We start from the raw sequence: 27,420 nt of genomic DNA on the forward strand, positions 1-27,420 counted from the left end.
CAATATTTTTTTTATAATTCCCAATTTCAATTCATTGATTTTTACTTTCTATTTTTTTCCTCTCTCTTTAACTGTATAGCATGGCTATAATCCTATGCAATATGTATTCTTAAATAGATATATGGAGGGCAGTTTGTTTTACTCAGTGAAGCTTTAATCTTGTGGGATCACTTGAAAGCTGGCTTAGATTCACTGCTGTAGCTGCATGACTCCTCTTTCAATACGATGTATCCATGTGTGTTGCGGTGGAAAGGACCTGGATTGGGGATGTGAACTGAGGGACCAGAGCATATAGCCACGATCCAACATATTGAGTGAGACCAATATTTTTTTTCTGAATAAAAATAATACGAAAAATCCTGTTAATGTGTGTTTTGTTTTTTTTGTCTTAAGTCCCCAAGGATTTAGGACAATTTTAAGCATCAGCTGTGCTATATAACAATTACTGTGAAATACGGCCAAACAAACTGAACCAACAACAGTTACAGCCTACACAATGTTTAGAACGTAAAATAATGGCGCTGGCTTGAACACGCTGCCTTCGGCGGGTGGTACGTTTTTTTTTTTCACTCTTCTTGCAGTTTCCCCAGCTCCTCCTGCACCTTCTCTACGAACGCAGGGAAGCTGGGATCCAGTAGACAAAGACGCAGGATGGGCTCCAAGTCACCTGGTGCCAAAGAACTGTGGCTATATATTTTAGGGAGAGCCAAAGCAGTCTCTCCCAAGAAGTGCTGTGGAATGCAAGGAGAAAGACTCTAGTCAAAACAAATGTCTTTGGCACATCAATCGCTACGACATAAGACAGAAAATTCATCTTAGTGGTTCAATTCAGAAACTGAAACTCTGAAGGTTCATCAGATTATTATGGCTTACAGGTAATAATAGTACTTCTACAGAAATGTTTGTTTTTTCATGTTATGGTCTCCACAATCATCAGGGAGACTTCTGACAGCTCTCCAGGAGACGATCATTGACACAAAAGGTCATTATTAAAGAAGCTGGTTATTCACAAAGGGTTGAATCCAAGCATTTTACTAGAAAGCTGATTGGAAAAAGGTGGTGTAGAAAAAGAAGGACTGTGAAGCAAAACTCATTTAAAGGTTCGGGGGTGCAACTGTTGCTTTCCTAGTGTTTACCCACTCCTCAATCAGATACAACATCAGAAGCACCTTACCCAGATGACGTAGGATGGGCGAGGGAATTCAAAACTTACTATCATCTGAAAAGAGGGCTTTGAACCACATAATCGAAGTCCAATTCCCTCGCCTCTTAGTCCGAGGGAATTGGACTTCGATTATGTGGTCCAAAGCCCTCTTTTCAGATGATAGTAAGTTTTGAATTTTACTTGCAAAAAAGAAAAACTTAAAGAAGCTAGTAAAGCAACTAGGATTTCCTTAACACCTCATCACTCCAACAGGCAGAAAGCGTCATTTCTGCAGTGATGGATTTGTTTATTTTTAAGACTTTTTGCCACCAGTGACATTCATTAACCGTATTCTGACAGGAAACAGGCAGAGAGAGAACGGGGAGAACATGCAGCATAGATCCCAAGATTGGGAGTCGAATCTTGGATCGCTGTGCAGAGGACCAACAGCCTCCACACATGGGGCGCCGTCTCCTGCCTGCAGCCTCGCAAAAGGAGCCACCACCCAAAATTTGGTGAATATACTGTATAGTACATGGACATAGTTTTAGATCAGGTAGGTTTTTTATTCTAGTCCTTGTGTGATATTTGATTTTCGGGATCATAAAAAAACAGAAATAAACATCTGAGTAAAATCATTGTCTATTTTTTTTTTATCTTATCTTTATCTTTTTTTTATCTAACAAACTAATGCCAACATTCACATTTTAAGTAAATGTTTATGAGAGCTCAGTACCTTATAGACACAGTAAAGAGATAAGTAAAAGATAAAACATGTAAACTGTAGATTAAATGTAGCAATGATTTATCTAAAAGATGAATTACTGATTAATGTGTCATTAAGTTTTAACAAGTAATACCTGAGTGAGACGCTTGATGGACACAGATCCCTGGACGGCTTCAGGCTCAGTCTGCCCAGTCTGTCCCTGACACGTCTGCTGCTGCTGCTGCTGGATGACAGAGAATGTATGGAAGGAAAAAAATAAAAGATTTGACAGACACGGTGCGACACCACGGAGTGGGGAGACCAATCAATGACCTCATTACTAATTGAAAATTTTCCACCCAGCGGAACCAAGTCCTTTCATCTTCTCTGCAAACTTCTGCATTGCGTACGTCCCTCAAAGGTCAACTTAAGCACCATGGCCGCGTCCATTTCTTTCCTAATCCTTCATGTTTAATGACTTAAAGCGCAGAAGAGAAGAGCTGGGCTTTTCACTCTGAAGCCAAATTGACCAATGAGAATTTCAACATAGAGTGTTTTATTTTCTTCTTAGAGTTAACTCTGCCGGATGGTCAATTTTACATATGGTGGTGATTTTTAGTTTTTACAATCAAATATTTAATAAACTATTAACAAATTTTCTACTAGCTTTTATTCACGCTAGTATAATTAATATCTATAGTGAATGGGTGTTTTTACGGTGGGTTTTAACTCAATCTCACACAAAATCTGGGATTACATTATGATTATTGCACATTTAAATGGCCCATCCCAAAGAATGTCCAAATGACACTATATGGCAAATAGCACCACCTAGTGAGGACATAGTGCTACTGTTGATTAACAACGCCTTTAAAACACAGTAGTAGCATCTTAAGTCTTTATATATTTCACAGAAAAAAAATGTGATATTGAAATGTAAGTAGTGTGAACTTTCTTTAATCCAGGTTTTAGAATATCAAATATTCTAAACTAACTTCAGAGTCACCATCACTGGGCCAGTTTAGTTGTATTATGTGTGGCTTAAAAATAATTTCAAAGTTAAAAAAAAATAAGTGACAGGTTAGTGTTGAAGAAAAAGAAGACATTTTCTGAGAGGTACGCTTAGCAACCTGTGCAGCTGGTGGGACCTCAGTGGGGGGCTGATTTGGATGTATCGCAGCAACTTCCAGAGAGGTGACAGGAACATACTCCATCAACTTTTCCACAGCCCTTGAACACTGATTTACAGCCTCTGCTGTGCTGCTGCCATCAAACTGCATCCTTATCATGCGGCTCTCCCCCTGCAGAAGTCCACAAATTCACACAAAGTCTGTCTCCGTCAATCATTCATTCTAATAAAAACATCTGAGATGTGTCAATCTAATCAGCATCGCTGCAAAATAAATACACAAATAACAATGGAAAGCTTGTGTACACTAAATTAATGATGTATTTTTGAGTGTGTAATTAATCAATGTTTTTTTTTTAAGGTTTGTAATGGACAACATTGGAAAGAAACGTTAATATTTTATTGCTCACCTGCACAGTAAATCGAAACATCAGGTTATCACTTTTGTGCTGCAGTTTAAGAGAACTGGAGTCACCATGTAAAGGGATTGTATCCTAAAAAAAATAATAAAATAAACATCTTCATTAACGTGGGAAAAATAATTTTTTTAGTTGGATAATTTGATAATTATCCGAAATGTTAATGTGAACAAGTTTAAATGCTCCAGAAGAGCCAGGAGAAAATAAGAATAAATGTTTCCCAAAACTGTCTGCAGGGGTCTCTGTTTACTCAGTTACATCAAAGCCTCATATTTGGATCTAGTCATTAGTCTCCTCCTGGAGTGGAGAGCGAAAAACAGTAACTTTACAGTGTTAATTGTTAAATGTGCTCTGCAGGCTTTGGCTGTAGATCCAGTTAGCTTTTTTTCTAAACAACTGCACGGCACAGGAACCAGAGCGTTGCACTTCCCTGATGAAGCAGCATTTAACGTAACGCTCTTAGAAAACATATTTTTAAGAGCACGCAGAAGCAACATGACATAGCACATGGCTTAGCATTTAGGAGGCATAAAAAATAAATAAAAATAACTACAAAATCTACAGCATAAACCTCGTGAGTCCACTGCTCCTTTTAAAGCATTATGTTAAATCCCTTAATTGTTCCACAATTCTAAGCTACTAACACATCAGACTTTGGTGATATTTTATTACAAAGGGATATTCATATTTATAAGTGAATATTTCCTTCTCTGGGTACCCTCTCTTGCTACGCAAAATCAATATATCCTTTAAGATCTTTTCAGAGTCTAAGTTTAACTTCTCTGCATGCAAAATTCCAGGAGTCTACAACAGACCGGACTATCATCTTCACTGAACGCTCTCTACAGTCTGACCAGCCAGCCTGGCGCAGCCGGCTCTCCTGCCAGAACACGATTAATCAGAGACAGAGTGGCACCTCAACCTGTTGTCTGCAGGTCAGAGGAAACCTTCTTGTCCTGGCCGAGACAAAGCTTGCACAAAAATAGTGGAAAGATGCTTTATAGAAAACGAGGAGCCGCAGAAATGGCCATGAAATGATTTGCTCCTCATCAGGTTGAACACATTTTTCAATCTGCAAGACAATTAATTCAGGTTTTTAAGTTGCATCTATGGATTTATGCCAAAACTGACAAAGGAACCTTAAGTGACACTTTCTTTGTCTAAATATTACGCATTTCTCTGCAGCATTCTCGAACCCAAGCAGAATATTTGGCTTGGCCCCTCCGAAATAATGCAGTCAATTCCCATCAGGTTGGAGCAGAAATGTCAGACTCTTCAGCAGAATATTTCATACGGCCTTCATCAGAACCTCTGATCTGAAAACAGATTAATATTTATATCCAGTGCCAGGGAACGGGAGGAGCAAAATTTGGCCCTTTGTTTCCAGGCTTTATTTAAAGAAGATGAAGTCACAGTATGTCATTCCCCGCTGCAGCCTTAACTAAATTCCCAACAGCTTTGGTCGGGTGCGATGCGAACGGCCGTTTCAGCCGTTTCACGCTTGGACCGTTAGCTACAGTGGAAAAGTCAAATGCAAAGTGAATTTGGTTTCTCTAAAGCAAAAAGACATTTTCATTTAACATACTAATGGATCTTTCAAAACCGCTTGTAAAGTAAAGCTCAACATTAATAATCAATGAAAAATTAAAACTGTTATAAAAATAAGAGCCTTATAAAGATTTTAGTAACCAAGTTGCTAAAGCTCAAGGATAAACTGGTTTAGGGACATTGTAATGATGGAAGAAAGAAGAGCGAACAAATTGTGGGTTAACTACCATCACTGTTACTGAAATATACAACTATATTATATCCTTTCCTAATATTGTTTAACCCAATAAATATTCACAGCATCTTACCAAGCTTTCTTGACCTTGAAGCACCAGCAAATATCCAGATTCCAAAATGGTCGCAACAATTTTAGGTTCATTGGCCTTCGTCTCAAAAACCTGCAAAGAAAGCCGTGTTAATACATTTTAAGTCTGCCTTTTCTCATCATACATTTCAGTCTGGATCTTCAGTTATAAACATTAATCTAGCCTTATGACGCTTCAGATATCTGTGTTATTAATTGTCACAAAACACTGCCTCATTGCCTTTTTTCTCCATACAAGGGCATCAAAAGAAGTGTAAATATTAATATTTTCTTTTGTAGACAAAAATCTTTTTTTCTGTCTCCGTGTTGGTGTTTGTGCTTAGGTGACGGCTTCTATAATAATAAGTGCTCATAATGAAAAGGCTAATCAGGACATATATGGAACATAGAAAAACATGAGCTTAAGAAGACATGTAAAATTGGTTATGATAAAAAAAATGCCCATTATTGTGCAATAAATTAATAAAATAATAAAAAATATGCTAAAGGCAAATGGCTCAGAGAGAACTGCACTGACTTAATGCAATCTGGTGGTTTTCTTAGACTGATGGCTTTTAAGGAATTGTCATTTTATGGATTGATTTGAACTCCATCTCAACCAATTGGATTTATTTTACAAGTGGTCTTTTTTTATTTTCATGTGATCTATTGAAGTCAGCTTTCCCACACAGCTGCACTACATTTCTGTTGACTGGACTCGCCTGCACCTTGTCCCACTAATCAGTTCCCCTTCGTTGCCGGGCCTGTTGCTGTTAATGTTGTTGTCGCCCCTCTTTGTGCTTCTCCTGCTGTTACAGGTTATCTGGGGCTCTAATTATTAAACTATCCAGCATCATGATCCTCCCATTGTCCTAACTGTGTTCGGTTCCTGCAACAACCTTACTAAAGGTGACATCAGATCAATAAAGAGGTTATTTTTTTAACAAGAATATCCAGTCATTGACAACTTCCACAAGGAGCCTAAGCCACAAATGGTCATTACTATGGCAAAAGGGGAACTTAAAATAAGAACAATTGATCTCCATCATCTTATTTCAAGTGCAGGATATCTAATTATCTTATTTTAGGGGTAAAAATACTCATTCCATTGGCAGATAATATTATTCAGCTGCTCAAATCAAGGAGAAATACACTCAGTTTAAGAAAATTGTACTTATAGTTCCCTTTTTGCAGTATAAAGAAGCTGACCGTTCACAGGGTGCCATATACAAGCATGTTAATGGAAAGTTATGTGGAAGGAAGAGGTGTGGTCCAAAAACACACAAACATTTCATAGATGGAGACACTGACTGCAGCTGGAGTCTGTGCTTTAAGAGCCATGGCGCGGTCATATGCAGGACATGTCCTCCAACTGTGACCTGCTTTTTGCTGAACCATTCCTGAACCGGAAACAACGTCACAAGAGCCAGAAGAGGCTGGACACTTGCTCAGTCTTTCAAAGTTCAAAGAGAGGAGAGATACAGCCTCCAACTTTGTTGAGGTACATTGTGAAATCTCTAGTCAGTTATGATTTAGGATGCTAATTAAGCTGCTGGTGTTTCTAAAAACATGTTTGATCAAGTCCTAGGCCAGCAGAGCCATCTACCCAGACATATCAGAACACTTCACCCTCTGCAAAGAAACTTTATGGAGACGCTGATTTAGTTTGCTAACAGTGTTTCTGATCACACCGGCAAAAGTACCAACATCTGTTTTTTATGACAGTGGTATTAATGTGCTTCATTAGTCAGCAAGCTGGCCTTTAATAAACCCCACACCTTCAGCAGGACACCACAGCCAAGAAAGCAGACTGTATACCACAGGCTCATCACCTCCATATTAATTTTAATGATAATGGCTTAAAACTAACATTAAATAAAACACTGAATCCACGACTTTCACTTTTTTAACTAAATTATTGAAATTTACTCATTGATGATATTCTAATTTACTTAGACGTGTCTGTAACTGGACAAGAACTGGGCCTGATGGTCTTTTAAAGGTCTTTAGACGTTGACTGTAAATCAATCAGGGCAATATGATTAAACCGAACTGAAGGGACTGAAAAATTTCTGTGCAGACAATAAAGTATAATTTTAAAAGTACAGTCAAGTAGTATGTATTTTTTTCCCTCCACAAATAACTGTATAAGGACAATAAAACAGTTGGGTTAATTAAGTATTTACTTCTATAGCAGGATTTAACCACATGTAAAGGTTTTGAAAAGCACACTAAACAAAATAATTGCTAATTCTGCTTTGTGTATGCGTGGGTCGATGACAACACCAAAGGCCCAAAATTGAGCTGATCAGATGACTTTACTAAACTTTACAAGTAAACAGGTTTAAAGGAGGAAATAGATTGATAGCATGCAAATAATTAAATTATTTGCATGATTAAAACAGGCTACAAAAATAGCAACTACAAGTGCACATACTAGAAGGAATCTCTTATCTGATGATTTTTGTGACTTCTCTGTGCAAATGGAAGTCTGTTTAAGGGGCGGTAGACTTTATCTTGAATAACTAATGCAATGTACAGTGGGTAAAATAAGTATTAAAAGCCTCTAAATTTCTAAGTAAACGTATTTCCAACGGTGCAACTTACATGGATTTCTGAACACGTCAGTAACAACCCATCCAGTTCACCACAGATGTCCATCAATTAGGTAATGTTTAATAAAATGAAGTGAAAGAGGGGAAAAAGGGGATTGAATATACTTACTAAAATGCAGTATTTGGTAGAAAATAGGGAACGGTTTCGGTTCAGATTTCAAGAATCAATTCCATTCTGATTCTCAAGATTTGGAATCGATTCAGTTCAATTCGATTCGATCTGATCTCAACACTGGATTGCTGGTGATAACATTTTTGTTTTAGCTGTTACCTGTATTTCATGACTGTGTTGTTATGTAACATATTGATACTAGTATCATATTAACATTGAACAGCAAATGAATAAAGTAATGGTAGCTAATGACGTCTGTAAGGACTAAACCTTCTCCCTGAATGTTGAGACAATTGTTTTCCCAAACGTGCTGTGGGGCAGAAAACTCAAACAGATGCAGGGTAGAAAACAGAGGACACCAGAGATGTCTACAGCTGCTATTTCTATTAAATACAATTCAAAAATACTTTATTAGAACAAAAGGGACTCTAAATTTGGACACTAGCTGGTGCATTATTAAACATAAGACATTAGATAATGTCGTATGTAAATATGACAAATTCATCTCCTGGACTGGAGTGTGAAAGCTCCTATGATGTATGTTGCATCCATGCCTCCGACCTCTAGGCGGCGCTTGGGGCTATGTTTTGTTCAAAGAGCAGAAGAAGAACTAATAGACTAACAGGTTAAGCTAAACCTGGAGGTTAAGCCAAACCTAATAGACTAACAGGTTAAGCTAAGCTAGACATTATATACATAGACGCCTCGTTGGGCGAGGTCTGCCTATGCTACGGATGCGTAAGAGCGTCCGCCATGTTGAATGTGGCAAATCTGCTGTTGGACTCAAACACTTAAACAGTATCAGAGGGACTTTAATCTCAGAATATACATCATATTCGTAATATTTTTTTTTTTTTTTTTGTAATATTACAAGTTTATTTTCGGATCCCTTTGGCGTCATTCTTCTGACTTTGTTCTCGTAAAGAATAAAAATGATTAAAAGAATCTAACCTGGCCCTATTACTCCAGGACTAAAATAGTTCTAACTGTGACTATTCTGGAAATGTTCCCCCTAATTCTTTCTCATAATATTACCACTTTTGTCTTTTTTTTACTTTATTCTCCTATGACTTTTTTTTCTCATATTAGTAATTTTATCTATTTAATACTTCCCAAAAAGTCTGTTCCTACTCTATCTCTATACCAGATATTAAAAGGTTTTATGAAATAATGTGACCCCATATTTATCTCTCTCTCTCTCTCTCTCTCTCTCTCTCTCTCTCTCTCTCTATCTATCTATCTATATATATATATATATATATATATATATATATATATATATATATATATATATATACACACACACACACACCTATTTATTTATAGTAAATAAATCAATCAATCAATAGCTCTCTGTTCTGCCAATCTCTATTAATTAATCTATATATATTTCTTTACATATATATATATATATATATAAGCTCCATCTATATCTATCTATATAAAAATTTAAAATATATATACAGGGAACACAAGCGTGCACTACTTTCTGCCACATACAATATGGCGGTGACGTCGACGTGCAAACCTGCGCCCAATGAGGTGTCTACGTATATACGTCTGTGGCTAAAGTCGGCTCTCGGTGCACTTTACTGATAAAAACACCATATTACAGCTTCCACACACATGGGTCACACATTTAAGTTCACAGTGAAAAAATGTTTTTTAATCAAAAAATCGTTATATGAATCGACTTTTAGGAATTAATATGAGAATCGATTCGTATCGGAAAATGTAAATTTTTTTAGCACAGCCCTAGTAGAAAAGCCTTTGATAGTGGTGATAACGTCAAGATGCCTCCTGTATGGAAAAACTAGTCACACACATTGCTCAGATGGGATTATGGCCCATTCGTTCACACACTCTTTAAGTCCAGAAGGTTCTGAGAGCTCCATTACTGAAGAAATGTATTAATCTGTCTTTCCATCCATTCATCCGTCCTCCAATTATGTAAAGCCCCACCAGAGTGGTATGCTGAAAAACAGCCTCAAATGATGATGTTCCCACCTCCAGACTTTGCTCCTGGTCTTCTGCAGCGCCTTTTGTCCCCCAACATTTATCACTGCATCCAGTGAGTTCAGTTTTGATCTCGTCTACATCCTCCCGGTCTTTCCCCAGATTGTGTAAACGTTGTTTAGCAAACTAGACACACTTCGGCATAATTTTTCTAGGGAAATGGGAGCCTTGCAAGGTTAGCATACATACGTGCCTTGGAGGTTGTATGCCTTATTTATTGTTTTCTTTGATGAAATGAATGATTCTTATTATTTAATGATTACAGTAAATGATTATAGTTATAGTTGTTTTTTCTGTAAAATAACATGTAACAGGTTAAATGTCCGCACATAATTTGTAGAAATTGGATTTCTTTGCCTGTGTGGACAGGATGGGTCTCGTAAGAAGTCCATGTCAATTTATGCTCATAAGAAATATTATACCAAATAAAATGGTTATGCGTTCAATACTTATTTACCCACAGAGACAATTAAACTAAGCATGACATGATGTTTTTTATTTTTAAATCTGAGTTTGGTTTATTAAAAAAAAAAAAAAAAAAAAGTCTGGCTAGCAGCTTTAAATTATGACCATAAACTATGAATATTTTCTCATAATTGAGTGGCCCTATGCAGCAGCTTAGTTCACTTTTACATAAAGCTTGCCCTGGACGTTTACAAAAAAAAAGAAATAGAATAACAATACAATTCAATAAAGATATATGTTGGTGTTATTAATGTTGTCTGCATGTAGCTGTTAGCATAATAATGCTGTGTGCTAACTCCACTTTGGCTAGCTCAGACATAAGTTTATTCGTCCAGCTAGCATAAAGCTGATGTGTTTGAATTAAATTAAATTCGGTTACCTTCCAAGGCTTTCGTCCCGGTTGTGGTACAAAACGCCCATAGCGTCTTAATGTCCAGGTTTGACTGGTTGCCATTTCAAAAAGACCTGAGGGTGCAGTCAGTCAGTCAGTCAGTCGGTGGCAGAGGACAGCAGGTTGCCTCCTGGCATCTGCTCACGCGACGCGAGCTGTGAGTGCGAGCATGCGCAGTAGTACGTCAGTGAATTTAATTTAGATATAACAGATTAAAACCATGAATAAAAATCACACTAATACCGTAGATATTATTAAACTATCCAATCAAAGGTAATTAAATGCTTTACATCATCTTAATTTATTAAATCGACTGTTTAATCTTGACTGCATCGCTTATGTCGTTTTTCATTTGCAGACATTTGGAGTAAGTCGTTTTCACTTGAATTACCTTTAAAGCATTTACTTGTCATTTCATCTCATCTTGTTCCCTTGATACCTGTAAAATCGCTCTTTACAATTTTACAACTGAAAATCAGGTTTGTAAATTCACCATTGTGCTCGTTGTTGTGCTATCTACCACGTTATTCCAAAATTCATAAACATTTCTTTATTTGAGTAAATCTTTTTTTTTTAATATGCACATATTTCAGGCATACAACATTTATTTATTTATTTATTGTAATAATAATTTTTTTTTACTGGCAAATCAGTGAAACTTGAAAAAGTTTAATCTTTTATTTAATTTGTCACATCAAAACCACAAACTTTAATGTCTTTTATTAGGATTTTAGATGCAAGATAAATTCAATTTAATTCAATTCAATTTTATTTATATAGTGCCAGTTCATGAAACATGTCATCTCACGGCACTTTACAAAGTCAAATTCAATCATATTATACAGATTGGTCAAAAATGTTCTATAAAAGGGAACCAGTTGATTGCTTCAAAGTCCCGACAAGCAGCATTCACTCCTGGAGAAGCGTAGAGCCACAGGGAGAGTTGTCTGAATTGTACATTGCTTTGCAGCAATCCCTCATACTGAGCAAGCATGAAGCGACAGTGGAAAGAAAAACTCTGCATTAGCGGGAAGGAAAAACCTCCAGCAGAACCGGGCTCAGTATGAACGGTCATCTGCCTCGACCGACTGGGGGTTACAGACAACAGAGCAGAGACACAACAAGAGAGACAAAAAAGCACAGAAGCACACATTGATCTAGTAATCTGTTCTACATTAGATGGTAATAGCGGGTGATCTGTCTTCCCTGGACTGAGGTTAACAGAACGTCAGACCAGGTGTACCTACTATGAAGAAAAAAGAGAGAGAGAGCAAAAAGTTAAAAGCTGAAATGACAACAGTCATAAAGACAACAGCAAGCAGTAAATGTGGCGTCCAGCTGAGGTGAGTTGGAGTAAATTTTTAAGGTGGGTACAAGACTTTCTTGAAACATGCTGGTGGCAGCATCATGCTGCAGAGATATCTTTTCCCTAATGGACACAAGGAACCTGAGCAGAATTGATGGAAAGATACATCAAGCTGACTGGCAAACCAGAGACTTCAAATGACATGATACACTCAAAAAAGTAAACTAGGACAGTTTTCCACCGATGTTAACATTTAATTTTCAGGTAACACATAGTGGTTGTTTGTAGTGGTAACAATACACAGTAAATTTGTCTAAGTAAAATTTACTCAAATTGAAGATTTTTTTTTTTTTTTTTTTGAGTAGGACCAACTGTTCTCTTTTCTGAGCAGATGTTCTTCTATTTGAGTAAATTTTACTAAGACAACTTAAACAAGTACACAATGTTTACAAGAAAAAATCGATTTAGCCCAACAAACAAGTTTGTATGTGTGAACTGTAAATGAAATGTTAACATAAACTGGACAAGTTGCCCTGGTTCACTTTTTGTGTGTGGTGGGGGGGCAGAGGTTCATCTCTCAGCAGAACATGACCTTATGAATACAACCAGAGCTGGTTTAGTTCAAAGCATACTCAGGTGTTAGAAGGGGTCAGACAAAGCTTTGACCTGAGTCCAGTTGAGAATATGTTGCAAGGGAATTGCTGCTCACAGAGACTCTTCCTCCAGCGTGAATGAGTTTGAATTTTTTGGAGAGGAAAGAAAAGTAAAAATATCAGCCTCTATTTCTGCAAAGCTTGTAAAGTCAAACCCCAAAAGGCTTTCATTCGTAATTAGAGTGAAGTCTGGTTCTACAAACAACTAACACGAGGGGCAGAATAAATTTGCATCCCACACTTCTCAGATTTGGCTTTGTAAAAAAAAAAAAAAAAACTTTCAAAGCCATGTATCCTTTCATTTCCAAGTTATTTGCTACGTTTTGCTGGTCTTTCACATAAAATCCCAATAAGATATAGGCAAGTTTGTGTTTGTAAAATGTGAAATATCTGTTGTTTAAAAGGCACTGTATAGATACAGACTTCTGTTCAAGGATAGTCTCACATGGTGTTTGGTGCTGGATAAAAAATAACCTCCTCATTCACTATTGGGCTTCTACTGACAAAGTGTTTATTTTTGTGCTGAAATAATGAGTTTAGAAGCAAATATTTTTATGTTTTTAGCCTGGAATGAATGACTACATTAGTAGTATTAGTAGTAGGTCTCCAACTCCTGTCATATTCTGATTCCACAAAGCATTCTGGGTTTATTATTGATTTTGGAATTAAAACAAGGGGTACAAGTATGAGTGTGTCAAGCATGGCATCTCCATGCTTAACAGCAGGAATAGTGTCTACCAGGTGAGGAGCAGTGACTGTTTTTCTACATATTGCTTGAAGCTCAGACCAACATTTACTGTTTGGGTTTCATTAGACTGGAAGTTGAATTTTGGTCTGACAATCTTCAAGGAGCTTTTTGGTAAAATGTGAGCTAGCTGCCATCTTAATTTAGTGAGGAATGACTTCGGTCTGGCCACTCTACCTGGATGACCTTCTGGATGGTTTCTGTCTCCGTAGCAGGACGCTGTGGGTTCTTGGTCACTTCTCTGACCAAAATCCTTCCACCACGATTGCTTAAGGGCATCATTTCCATTTTGGCCAGCCATAACTACAGAAAGTTTAGTTCAAACTTCTCCCACTTCCAAATGATGAACACCACTGTACTTTTATGGAGATTAAAAGCTGCCAATGTGTTTTATGTATCCTTCCTTAGATGTGTGCTTTGTCACAATCAGGCCTTTTCAGGTCTCCAAACAAGTCCTGTGACTTCTTTTTCTGGTTTTTACTCTGATGTACAATGTCAGCAGCCAGACCCCATGTTCTGAGCAGAGATGCATCTAATTACAGAAGCATCTTAAGGATGATCAGTTAACAGAGTGACTGAACCCAGCTTTTTGTGTCAGTCGACTATTTTATAGTTATTTTTCAGTTTTTTTTTCAAGAACGCTGATCTTAAATTAATCAAATAATAAAAATACATCTTTTAAAATACATGTTCTATTTGGATAAGTAATACAAAGGCAGATTTCATTTGGATGTTCCACATGGTCAGGGTTTTTTCCTCTAAAATATTACCTTTCCCTTTCATTACAGGTGTTCAACTTGTCATGCAAAATACTTTTATTATCATGTTGTATTGAGGTATACACCCAACCTCTTTCGACGAGAGCCTGTTTCCAAATCCTTGCTGAACATTTCAACTTCAAAAGAAAATTCACGCAGCAGATTAGAGCGAAAAACTAGACTAAAACCGACTCGGCTCTCTCCCAGCGAACCCGGCGGCAGGCTGGAACAAAGGGCTCGCCAGGCTACCTGTGGACTTAACTTAACGGGGTTGCGTTTTAAGAATGGGGAGAGCGTTTCCCCTTTAAACAAGGTGGGCCGAGCTTATTTGCAGTTCTCGCTCCTATGGCAACCCAATAGATCAGCAGCATGAATATTCACAATTCACCAAAAAACGCATCCTGACTGTGGATCAGTGATGTCAGCTCTCCTTGGAACGCTCACACTGTATTTTGCGTGATTTTGTCACGTCGCTCTGGCGGCCGCTTGACAGGGGGGGATTCTGGTTAGGAGAGCATCCTCCGTCGCGCATGACCTTTCCCCGGTCTCCCTCCCCGACGTCCGCCCGCACCTCTTTCGCGTGTCACGCTAAGGTGACTTTCAGGCAGTTCTTTCCACTTTTTTGCGCACAATGTCGGAGCGCCACAAAGATGCACACCGAGGACGCAGTGGCCAAGCAGACCGCCCGGGTTGCGCGTGAGGACATATGCAAGCAGTCAGGTAGTTTAATTGTCAGACCGAGCGTCTGTTGTCTGTTTCAGTGGAGTCACGGCGCTTCTTGTCATGTGTAGCAGGATTCCAGGGATTCAGATTAGCTCCAGTCTAATCGCTCTCACAAACAGATGCGGGGCGCGGGGATGCTGGCTGTTTTCGTTACACTACACCCTGGGTTTATTTAATTTCCCCCACTGCGTCTCAATGTCATAATGGACAGGTTGCACTCATCCATGCGTAAAAGGCTCTACAGTTTGCCACAGCACATTGGACAGAAAGCATCCATAATGGGGGAAGGAGAAGACGCAGACAAGGACACCCGGAGGAAGAGCATTAGGCTGAAGCCTCTGCCGTCGCCGACCTCTGGGGTAAGCTGCAAAGGCATCGGCGAGACCAAAAGTGGGGAATCTGTGATCATGGAGACGGACATGGGGAGACCACTGAAAACCAGCTCAAACGGGGACTGCCGGAGGTTTCGCGGCAGCCTCTCGTCCATCACCAGTCGGCATGTGCACGACTCAGACTCGGCCGAGGCGAGACGCCTCATCACCGAGGGGGATGTCACCCCGAGCGAGGAGAGCCCCCCTGGGGTGATCGGCGACGAGCAGCCGGACGAAGGTGCGCTGGGCGCCAGCGGTGGCGCCCAAACCGACCCTCCAGACCAGCAGGCGGGTTTTATAAAGTTGGATGGCATCGATCAGATTCTACCGGACGACGCTGGGTTGTATCAAGCCGGGTTCATCCACAGGCAGCTGGGAGCGATGCTTCAACCGGGGGTCAACAAGTTCTCCCTGAGGATGTTCGGAAGTGAGAAGGCGGTCGAACGGGAGCAAGAGCGAGTCAAATCGGCCGGGTTTTGGATAATTCACCCATACAGCGATTTCAGGTAAATTTCTGACTCCTCGTTTGCTCTTCTGCCACGGTTGGAAATGAGGCTTTAACGTCGGTGCCTTGCGCAGGCCCAGATGTTTGTTTTGCCTGTTTCTTCAGACTACTGGGGGATCCATTAATCCAGGTGGAACGCGTTCATTCTTAAATTCAGGGTTGCGCTATTTCCATGCTGAAAAATAAACACTTTCACACTTATCTCTCTAAAACACATAGTTATAAACAAGCCCTGTAACAATAAGGCAGCTGACTTTTGCTGTATTCCGAATTGCATCAACAAGGAACAGCAAAACATCTCTTTATTCTAATTGGTATATGCACATATAAAATAACGAGTCCAACAAACTGCATTTGTTTAACATGGTTATGTGGCAAAACAATTTGTAGATTATTTTTAATCATGTGCCAAAGATGAGAGGAAATATTTGAAGCATTTGTTCCACATAAAGGCCAACATTTCTCATTATTATTTCTTGTTTCTGTACCCTTTGTCTGAATCACTGTGTTTCATTTAAATTTATATGTTGTATTGGTATTAAACAGTAATCTCCTCTGCAGTAACAAATTGTTCAGGAAACCTGAACAGTGGAGGTCAGAGAAATGCTCTGCAGGTTTTTCCTCTGTTGTTTAGTGTCCTTGGGTTCATGATTAGCCTTATCTCAGCTGTTCTTCCCCATATGGAGATAGGACTTGCACCAAATCCTCGCTATCTGTATTTTAGTTAGAATTCTGCACAACTTGGTAGATTACACGCACTTTACAATAATGTCGATGCACAATTTTACTGGAGAGGGATTCCTAAAATTATCTGCTTTTAAAAGAAAGTGTATAATATTTTTATTTTTCTTGAAATCAAGCACATTTTGGGTAAAACAAAAATATATCTCCACAATAGGCTATGTTTAAGCTGTAAATACTGAACCTTGTCATATTCAATAGAAATTTGCAGTTATTTATTTCATAAAAACATGCATGTTGTCTTATATTGTCCCTTTTCATGACATTGATGTCTAATTTGTCAGGTTCATCTGATTAATTTGCAATGATGTTGTAATGCGTATCAAATTTGTGCATCCTGCCGTATAAAAACTGAACACCAAGCTTCAAAAGGATGGCAAGCTGATCATAAACCTGGAGTGTTTATCAGTAGGGCAAGATAACCTTGTTCTGAGAATAGAAAACAGATACATCTATCTGACGTCTCTAGGTGTTTTCTGCTTAAACATGTTTTTAAAAATGGATGTTTAGTGACCCAAAGCTGAGAGGCTGAGGTGAGGATTTTACTTTTATTTGAACAGTATGTGTGTAGATTGTAGTGCCTTGCAAAAGTATCCCCCCCCCCCCTCTACATCTTTTTCCTTTTCCATCAATATACAACCATAAACAGTGTGTTTGAATTTTATACAATAGATAAACATGAAGCAATTGAAACATCTCAAGTGGAAGAAAAGAATTTGAAACGGTCACATGGTTCTCAAAAGTTTTTTACAGGTTAAAAAAAAATCTGAAAAGTGTGGCGTGCAATTCCAGCTCTCTTTTACTTTGCTAATTGCCGTGCGTTGTTAATGATTTTGTACATTTTCTAAAAGAAAATATTTGTCAGCAAGAAAGTCTGCTGTTTTGATTCAGATCTTGGGTCTGTCTTCATGAAGTTTGCAATTTCTCTTCTGGTACTCCTGCTTTCTGTCAAAGTACAAAAACAAGCACATTAGGTAGCTTTCTCTCTGTGTTATAGATAGGCACCTGCAGACACACCCAGCAAACCCCCCACCCCACCCCGCCAGCAACCATGGATAGTTCAGACTGCGTGAGGCTGGTGGAATTCACTTTTGAATTCATCAAGAAAAAATGGAGAGAGCATTGCACAGTTACAAATCTACAAAACGCTACGTGTGACAGAAAACAAAAACCCCGAATGCACCCTCCCCACGGGTAAACATGGCAATGACAGCCTCATGCTGTGGGGAAGCATTCCCTCAGAAGAGACAGGGAAGCTGGTCAAAGCTGATGAAATGATAGACAGAGCTGAATACATGGCGATCCAGGAAGAAAACCTGTTGGAGGCTGCAAAAGACTGGAGACTGGGGGGAAAAAAATTTACCATTTAGCAAGCCAGTGACCGTAAAAGTACAGCCAGCACTACAATGAAATGGTTTAGATTGAAGTTCATTTGTGTGTTAGATCGACTTACCGTGCCAACCTAAATCCCGCTGAGACTCTTTGGCAAGGCATGAAGCTGTTTACAGATGCGCCTATCCAGTCTGACGCAGCTTGAGCTACTTTCAAAAGAAAAATTGGGAGAAATTTCAGTCTCTATAATACAAACCTGGCAGAGACATGCCCCAAAAGGCTTGCTTCTAAAATTGCAGCCAAAGTTTTTTCGGCAATGTGTTGACTCAGGGGGCTGAATATAAATGCACATCACTTTTTTTTTCAGACTTTTATTGGAATCAGAAGCATCTTTATTTGCCCATGTTTGAGCATAATTGAGGAATTTGACTTTAGTTACAGTGCTCACACATATATAAATAGGTTTTGTTTGTCTTGTTGTTTTATATGTACAAAAGGGATGCTGTCAGTTGTGAAAGTGCAATATTGTTTCCTTTTGTATTGGAAACTATGCTGCACTTACCTTCATCCTCACAAATATGCCTCAGGCCTAGTTGGTGTATTTCACAAAATCCGAAGAAAGCACACAAAAATGTGTGGTTGCTACATGGCAAGATGTGGAAAGATTTAAGGGGCATGGATACTTGAACAGGACATAGTAAGAAAGCAGATGATAAATATAGAAGCAATTCCAGATATGGATCAACAAGAGGAAGACATCATTTCAGTATATCTTAAGACTTTAAGTCATGACTAGAGTTATTGGAGCCGTTTCCTTGAAGTACCCAATCTCCAACTATTTTCACATCGACTATCTGACCATGCTGATTCTGGGTTTTTTCTGTTTTCTTTTCTCTGATAAACAAGCCTCAGCCTCTACAGCCCATTTGAGATTAATGTTAATATTTAAAAATTCAAAGCGTGGACATGTCACTGCATCAAAGAAGCGTAAAACATGTTCTGCCCGTTTGCCTGCGCTCCTCCCAGCTGGTTATGTCTTCTTCGTCACCATCTGTTCCTTTGCTCACTTTTCTAAATGTCATGAGGAAGGGTGATTTGGGGCATGGGGAGCCTGTCATGATACTGAAAGGTCAGAGATTTGGCACCAGCTTCTGGATTTTAAGTGTCCTCGAGCAACATCCCTAATAGAGGACCCTGTTCAGCGCCACATTTAGTGAAACAGATGCTTTGTGTAAATTTCTTTGCAAGTTGTGTTCTGCAGGAGAAAGTTTTAAAGAGAAAACAAGTTTTGCCTTTGTTTTGGACGAATACTACTTATCCCCAAAATGGATATTTTGACTATTTTAGTCACTCATCACTGTATTTTTAAATCACTTTGAAGTACTAGATGTGATGACCAGTTTGTTTTGTGTAAGAATTGACTAATCTGACTCATTTCATCTACAAAAAAAGTATTTATTACTCATTATTTCAAAAAATTTAAGAATGACAACAGAACTGACAGTAGTCTTATGTTTGATGTAATATTTAAAACTCAAGTCAAGAAAAATAATCTGCTTCTTTGCTAATTTCTTTCCTCTTTATCAGAAAAAAAAGAGGCCAAAAAGATAACTACAATTAGAGTTCCCAAAAAGATGGGAGGGCTATCTATATTAGACCCTAAGAGGAGAAAGGTCTCAGTGAGAAAGTTCTATTTCCATGTCTGCATTAAAGTTCTGGCTCCATAAGCCCAAATTAGAGTGTCACAAGGAATCACAGAGTCATCAGCGTGGCGGAGTTCAGCAAAATCTCCTCTTGTCAAGTTTTGTGTAACGCTAAGAAGCCGGGGAGGGGCATCGTATCTTGCAAGAGGAAAAAGCAGATTAAAATGGCATCATAATCTAATCTACGGCCTGGATTCCAGTTTCAGAGCAGAACTGCCTCCTTCGGTGTCCTAACAAACTGCTTACTGTGAGCAGATGTGGTCAGTTAAGCAGAGGATTGCTTTTACAACACCAAATAAAATTAAGAGTGCAACGAAGCTACTGGCTGAATGGTCTACATGGGAAATACTTTACACGAGTTCAGTGCGTACCTTCACACGTTCCTTCTCTAATAAATAAATGCAGACCCCCTTTCAGCTTTACAATTTATTATATCTACTGTTTCAATGTTGTTTGTGCTCATACGTCTCAATAGGCATCATGCATCTAACTTCTTATTTTTATTGTTCTTATTTTATTGTTTACCCAATAACTGTCTGAACATTTTTACCAGATAGATTTGCTTTAGAGCCTCAGTCCTGTTTCCAAATCATTGCTGAACATTTTAACTTCAAAAGAAAATCACGCAGTAGATTAGAATGAAAAAAACGATCAGTACAAGTTGAGGGACTCAACATAAACAATATGAAATGAATTCTTATTACCACCATTACTGATATACATAATAATATTCAGCATGATCGTAAACAATGCATTAAAAGTCTTACAAAAGGAAAATATAATTTAAAAAAACGAATGCCGCTGCAGCTACTATCATTATGTTAGTGTGTGATTAGCAGAATGATATCCCTTCAACACAGGATACATTTCCATGATGAAAAGCAGGTGATTGTTATTTTTCTACCTGTTTGCACAGAGCCTTTTGAGTGGATTATGTCCAGACCAAACGCTTTGTGTAGAGTTTCTAGACAAACGATGTAGCCCAATACTAGGATGCAGCCCTCTAATCGTGAAGAGCCTTTTAATTATTATGTGATACATAGCCCAGAGGACACATCTGCTTGAAAGTCCTCTGAATTTCCCAGGAGAGATTGAAGCGGAAATTTTGCACATTGCAACTTTTTTTTTTTTTTTTTTTTTCAGAGAACGCTCGATCAAACTTAATGTTGTTGCCAGCTGTCAGTCAATTGAATCCCTTCACAGCAGTCAAAGCAACCCTTCTATCCTCTCACATCAAAGTGTTATTTCTGCTAGAAATACAATTTAACTTTTGTTCCCTAAGAATATATTTAGCTAAAATAGAGATACATTACAGAGAAAGAGTTTGAGAAATTGTCATTTTGTGACACTCTACCAGATGATTAAAATTTCAGCTGATTCCTATATCTGTTTCAGAACTATAAAAAACAAACAGATCGTTGTTGAAAGTAAAATTATTTATGGCAACATAAAATCATTATTTAAAAAAAAAAAAGAAATCCCAAAAATCTACAAAAAAGTACAGTTCTCTAGGCATTTATATATATATATATATATATATATATATATATATATATATATATATATATATATATATATATATATATATATATATGTGTGTGTGTGTGTGTGTGTGTGTGTGTGTGTATTTATGTAGATAGATAGATAGATAGATACATACATACATAGATAGATAGATACATAGATACATAGATATCAATTAAATAGCATTGCAACATCTCATTTACTCCTAAGACAAGATCATAGCTTTGTAACATTTTTCTTTCCAAACCATAAAAAAAAAGACTCAACCATATCACAAGATACTGATTTTTCTTCTTGAAGATCATCTCAGTAGAAATACCAGCGTCCAACTCAGTATATGAGCAAAAAGCTGTGTTAATTGTTTAATCATTCATTTATTCATTCATTGTAACCACACAGGAGCCCTAAGAAGACTTCCTTTTGTAACCGTTCATTAGTTATTTATAAGACCCGTCTTTGAGTTTGTTTTACACGGCTTTGCAGTTAAACGCAATATAATGATTATTTCAAAACAAAGACAACAGGATAACAGAGTTAATATTTCAAACTGTCCTTAGCATTCCATATTGGCGAGCTGCATGTTTGATATGCTTTTATGTGCATACCCTGTTTAGTACCTCTAGCCTTGAGTGTGAGATTTTCAAAAGACCAAATCTTGCGTGTTTGACGACAGGTTTGGACTCTTCAAAAGGATAGAACAAAGCAACTTTGCTTTAATACTCTCAGCCTCCTGTTAGCTACTGAAGTCTTACAGCCTGTTTTAAAGTAGCAGCCCAAAGGAGCAGCTGATATGTCTCTTTAGAAATTACATTTTCCCTTCTAGAAGCTTCTTACAGGTTTTCTACGTCATCTGTATTAAATTTTAAACATCTCACAGATACTCAAAATATCTTTGGCCATAACTGGGATGGGCTGTACATACCCCGCTAGAACAGAGAAAGTTCCTCTTTCACTTGAGGTGGCAACAACGATGTTGTGTCATATCCACAGGGCTGTATGCAGGGATGTGTGTGTGTGTGTGTGTGTGTGTGTGTGTGTGTGTGTGCGCATATGTGTGTGTGTCTACGTGCCTGACCTTCTTTGATTGCAGGGTATGACTAGCAGGTGTGCCCTTGCAGCTGGAGCTTGTTCATGCCAATAAGGAGGAGCATAAAGAGGAGGGGATCTCAGAGGCAGATGCCAGATTGTTCTTACTCGCAGAGTGGTAATCAGGCCTCTTGTTATCTGTTGCGCTTTAACTTATTTTCCCAAGCTTACTTCTTGTGTCCTCCTTCCAGAAAGAACCCCATGCTCCAGTTCTCAGCCTTCCCTCTGGTCTACAGTTCTCTGCCTTGCTGCTCCTCTAGTCACTCTTCCCTGGATCTGCTGATTGGATCTCTCCACACCTATCATTACTCACCTGCCTGTCCATCCTCCACCACTCCGTTGGACTCACCATCTTCCCTCTGCAACAAGGAAACAGACAACCTCAGTCCCTGTGGGTATGCTCATCTCTCCCCTGGGATCCTCCTCCACTCCAATAACAGAAGGACTCAACTCCTCTCCATTATTATTCCATGTATTATTAAACAACACATCGTACAATATTCACTTACCTCCCCTCAGTGTGGACCCGGAACCCACTCCCAAACTCAGAAGAAACATTAATTTTCAATAAACCGTTTAAATCATTACCTGTTGTCTCTAGTTCTTGCCTGCACAGGGGTCTCTTTAACAAACACCATGACAGGTTCCTCCTTGCCAGGACTTTAAACACTGTACAAGAAGTTAAGTGCAGAACTCCTGGGGAAGTCCTCATGTGTCCCTATCACTGCAGCATTTGTTTTTTTGTTTTTTGGCCACTTAGCAAACAATATTTGTTGTATATTTTGTAAGAAACAAATTCTGCCCTGAAACCATGAGTAGAACTGGCAGCAAGACCTCCAACGTCAAGGTTGCAAGATTATATTCTTGTTCTTGCAGCTCTGGGGGAAGAAACATCTTTGTTTTCACTGAGTATGTATTGGCTTTAACGTAGTCACCTTTATTCAGTCACAACCTTCACTTCGAGGAATGTTGTCGTCTGTGGGGCCTTGTCGCAGTTTTGCATGGCACGTTTTTTGATTGGAACAGAAATCAGGCTTTTAGTTTCTGACCTTCTGTTCACCGATCAGTGCTTAAAACCATGCAGTTCTGGTCATGAATCAGTTTCTCAGGGCGTCTTTACTTCAGGACAATAAGGATTAAATGAAAAAAAAAAAAAAAAAAAACGTTTTCCTCTGAGTTTTTTTATTGTTTTTTTTTTTCATTTCTATATTATATACTGAGTTTTGTAATTTTTAAAGTCAGTTCTTGTATTCTGTGAGACATTGGGGGGCGTTGCTGCTATCCCCTTTAAGAATATATTTTTACACCACCACACTTATGGCTACAAGGATGGTTACTTACTGTACTGTTTCTCGTGCTTCTGAGCAAATGGGATCAACATCCGCTGTTTCAGTCAGGTTGATTACAGTTAACTTGAAAGTATATCTTGCTATTGATTTGTTTGGTTTGCAGGGAGAACAACCTTTTCGTTGAGGGGCGTCATGCTCTTTTGCAGCAATAGTGATTCCTTTCCCTTTTTTAGTAGTGGTAGTATTTAAGGTAAATTAGTCACAGGTCAGTTTGATGATTATTGTAAAGTTAAGACAGCAAATTGTTTGCAGGAACCATATTTTCTCGCCATGCAATGCTAATCTACATGGAAAGGGAAGGAAAAAAAGTCAGTTTTGAAGCACGAAGGATGAATTGCACCCTTTCCTTTTTCCGTATCCATTAAATAATTCCTTCTTTAATGTAGCGAGGGCAAAACATGGGGATTACAGCTGGTTCTGGCTGGGCCTGAAAGTGGGGTAATCAAAATAGGCTGCTGTGCTCATCTACCAATATTAGGAGCCAAGAGATTATTACAGCACAATTTATTTAATGGAGGGAGCCCAGGGAGGATGTACACGGCCAAAGGGTGGAAGGTTGCCTCTCGCAGGGTGGAAAGATGAGCGCTAGCATGTGGCCCTTACAAGGCAGACTTATGTGACAGGGTAACATTAGTACACACCTTCAGGATACAATTTGTTTTCATCCTTTGTCGTTTAAGGTACTTTTATTTTCCCAAACGGTCGTTCTGTTTCTTGTATTGAGCAGGGAGACTATTTTTTTTAACCTTGACAAAGTGACGGCAAGCTCCTTTGTTTGATTAGACCTGATTTGGATTTTGCAAGCAGAAAATCCGTTTTACAACATTTTCTGTTCAGGGCAACACATCAGCTGGCTCACATTTGTGATTGATTCTGGTCACCTGACAAATGTAATGTTGCGTGTCTTTCCTGCTTCACAATCCTTCGCATTACAGCATCGATTTATAATCTCTCCAGGTGGACATGCCAGACTAATCTGCCAAAACCAAATCTGGAATTTTTGCTTTTTGAATATCATTTTGTGTCATTAATAATTGTTCAGCCATCACATAATCTGCTATTGTCCCACTGACCAGGGGGAAACCGTCACTTGGATCAAAACTCAAACCGGTGAATAGCAGAGAGTTCAAGGGAACAATGTATTTCAACCCACCAACATGCAATATACCTGATGAGTTAAAGCGGGACGCACGTAAGACGTTTCATGATTTTTAGGATTCTTCATCCTATTCTGGATACTTCTCAATTTAAATAGACACAAGCATTTAACAACTTGATACCTTAATCCTCCTATGATGCCCATGAGGGTATCTTTTACTTTGATTGAGCTGCTATTAGATTAGCACGATTTCAGGATAACATTTAACTGCGTTATCTTTTGTTAACATTGCAATAACAATATTTTGATTTCATTTTTTCTGACGGTCAATAAAAAATAATACAAACAAACAAATAACAGGTAATGTAATCTGGTAGTAATTAAAACACAAATCCAAAGTGGACAAAAAGATTAGGCTGAAGCCATGGTTATTTTACCGACCCTACTTTCAATTATCTTTTCAAACAGATTAAAACAACCCAGAAATGTCCAAAAAGAGAATAAGTGATGCAAAATTATGAGTTTAAAGTGTAACTCACCCCAATATCACCTTTTTTGCAGATAAACTGGGCCTAAGGGTGCTGCTTTTATTTTACTGTGCATTTTTTATACTTCTATGTGAACTGAACTGAAATGATGAAATCAAAAGTATAATTTATACACGTGCAACCGGCCCTTTTGATTACTTCATGATGCCAAAGTGGCCCAAACATAGACAAGTTGATCCAAACATAGACATAATCAAAAACCATCAAACATCAACATTATATATCTAACTTTGGTGGCAATATGGATTTTAATTTTTTCAATGTAATTTCCAATTAAGTCAATATTTTTCTCCATTACAATATCCCCACCAGTTATAATGACATTTTTAATTTTCAATTTGCCAATAGAAATGTGCATCAAGTGTTGGCATTAAGGGCAGTGAAACTCGTTCAAATAGGCCAAATGTGTTATTGACACAGAGAATATGCATTAATGTCACTTTAAAAACTATATCCTAACAAATAATTCACCTAAGCTGAAATGTAGTATGTTGCCATGATGATTGTGATTCAATATACTGTGCAGCCATAGTTGCTATAATAATGGAGCTACGGCTGTCTCTGTTTGTTAAACCTTTACTCTCAAAAAGCAGTGCTGCTGGATCGGCACTTTTGTGTTTTATTTGTTTCTGTCAGGGATCATACTGAGGACCTGGAATTTCAGCCAGACTTAGAAAGCATTATAAGAAGGTTTATTTGAACAAGAGACCTGGTGGCACTCAGGGAACCTCTGCAGGAACACGCTGGCTTCAACTCGGCAATGGTGATAGCAGACTTTACTATTTGCAGCGTTGTCAGACAGAAAGGCAGAGAGTATTTCAGAGTCCGTGGGACAGGCAAGGGTCATAAACAGGTTGACAGAACTCAGTAAACAAATCCAAAGCTCATAGGTCGAGGGCACAAAAGCCTGTGTTTGTCCAGCTATCAGAAGCTCGGTAGACGTCCGATGAGGGCAAGGCAAAGTAAGGAAATCCAGGAAACAGTTATCAAGGTCAAAACATGCCGATTAATGGAAGACCACTGGCCATCTACTTGCAAGAGCTTTCGATAATCTGCCAATGAGTTTGTAGCTGCGGAGCGCTTAAGTAGTGCAGGAAGCAGGTACAAGGCATGAAGATGATTGCCGCAGAGCAGTGGAGCCCATCACAGCTGAGAGACATGATGCTGATTATAGCTGAGCAAGTGGGTGAGGCAGAAGGCAGACAGGCACAAATCATTACAGCTTCTGTTTTCCCTTTTCTCAATTAGTGAGTCACAGCTAGTCATAATGATCTGGGCCCTGTTGAACGTGTATTCTTGTCAATAGGGACCCATTTCTCTATACTGGTGCCACATGAAACCTTGGGAGGAGAGATTGCAGGAATTAACTTGGGGAAATTGACTGTTTGAATCAAAATTGGCTTGATTGATGCAATCGACAGGGCTTCCTTAGATTGTTAACTTTATACCAATTAGCATTATATAATCCTCTGAATTTTATAGTGCTCTAGAACTGACAGGGCAAAATAAAGAGTATACGTGCACACAAAATATTAATTTGTGGCCATGAAGTACTTATTTGGGGCCACAACGTCGGTATAACGAAACACTAAAACATAATCTTCCTACACAGCGCACCTTCTTAAACAGTTAACAGAGGAACAAAACAATACGATGGACAGAAAAAGTTTGTTTTTTTTAGGCTGGGGTTGAGCTACAAACAGATTCTGAAAAGTCGGCCATTTAAATAGAATATTGAGAGCCAGTCTGCTTCGCCAGCAGACGACAGGTGTCGTGCCAAAGTAGTTACCCCGATAGAATTTGTACCCCTGGCGTTGGCATTCGGCAGGAAGAGCGGATCCAGTCCACTCTGTCTCATTTTCAACCATCTACTATAGATGTGGAAGAAGTGGTGTTTAACTGTTAAAACGTGAAAGAAGAGTGTTGTCACATTATTGTTCAGTTAGCGGTTTAAAGAGACAATGACATTTATTGTTCTCCCATGGTATCGTACTTGATTGTTTCAACATACAGAGGCTGTCTGCCAAATATAAGGAGAATCCCATCTGTTTAGACTAGAATGACATACACATCAACGCTCGAGCACGTTCTCCACAAGTAAACGTCTCTGTGGTAGACCCACATGAAT

At 38.6% G+C, this 27,420-nt stretch overlaps 2 protein-coding genes across 3 annotated transcripts in view; one reads left to right on the forward strand and one right to left on the reverse strand.

Annotated features, from left to right (window-relative positions):
• Positions 1-5: 5 nt before the first annotated feature.
• On the reverse strand, positions 6-10,987 carry rec114 (REC114 meiotic recombination protein). Of its 2 annotated transcripts, none has more exons than XM_021319361.2 (6): positions 10,838-10,987; positions 5,255-5,344; positions 3,390-3,473; positions 2,981-3,151; positions 2,005-2,091; positions 6-731 (listed from the first exon to the last, which is right to left on the reverse strand). In XM_021319361.2, the coding sequence occupies exons 1-6, from the start codon at positions 10,910-10,912 to the stop codon at positions 567-569; spliced, it is 672 nt and encodes a 223-aa protein (XP_021175036.2). In that variant the 5' UTR covers positions 10,913-10,987; the 3' UTR covers positions 6-566. The 2 variants fall into 2 exon arrangements, with proteins under 2 accessions (XP_021175036.2, XP_021175035.2); XM_021319360.2 differs by having other exon boundaries at positions 2,005-2,094.
• A 3,676-nt stretch (positions 10,988-14,663) lies between these two features.
• hcn4 (hyperpolarization activated cyclic nucleotide-gated potassium channel 4) overlaps positions 14,664-27,420 on the forward strand; it is a 106,232-nt gene continuing 93,475 nt past the window's right edge. Inside the window, exon 1 of the mRNA XM_012868255.3 lies at positions 14,664-15,911. Coding sequence (XP_012723709.2) covers positions 15,238-15,911 — 674 coding nt within the window. The 5' untranslated portion in view covers positions 14,664-15,237. The remainder of the gene's footprint in view (positions 15,912-27,420) is intronic.

The sequence above is a fragment of the Fundulus heteroclitus genome, chromosome 4, assembly GCF_011125445.2.
Source record: "Fundulus heteroclitus isolate FHET01 chromosome 4, MU-UCD_Fhet_4.1, whole genome shotgun sequence".
Lineage (NCBI taxonomy): Eukaryota > Metazoa > Chordata > Actinopteri > Cyprinodontiformes > Fundulidae > Fundulus > Fundulus heteroclitus.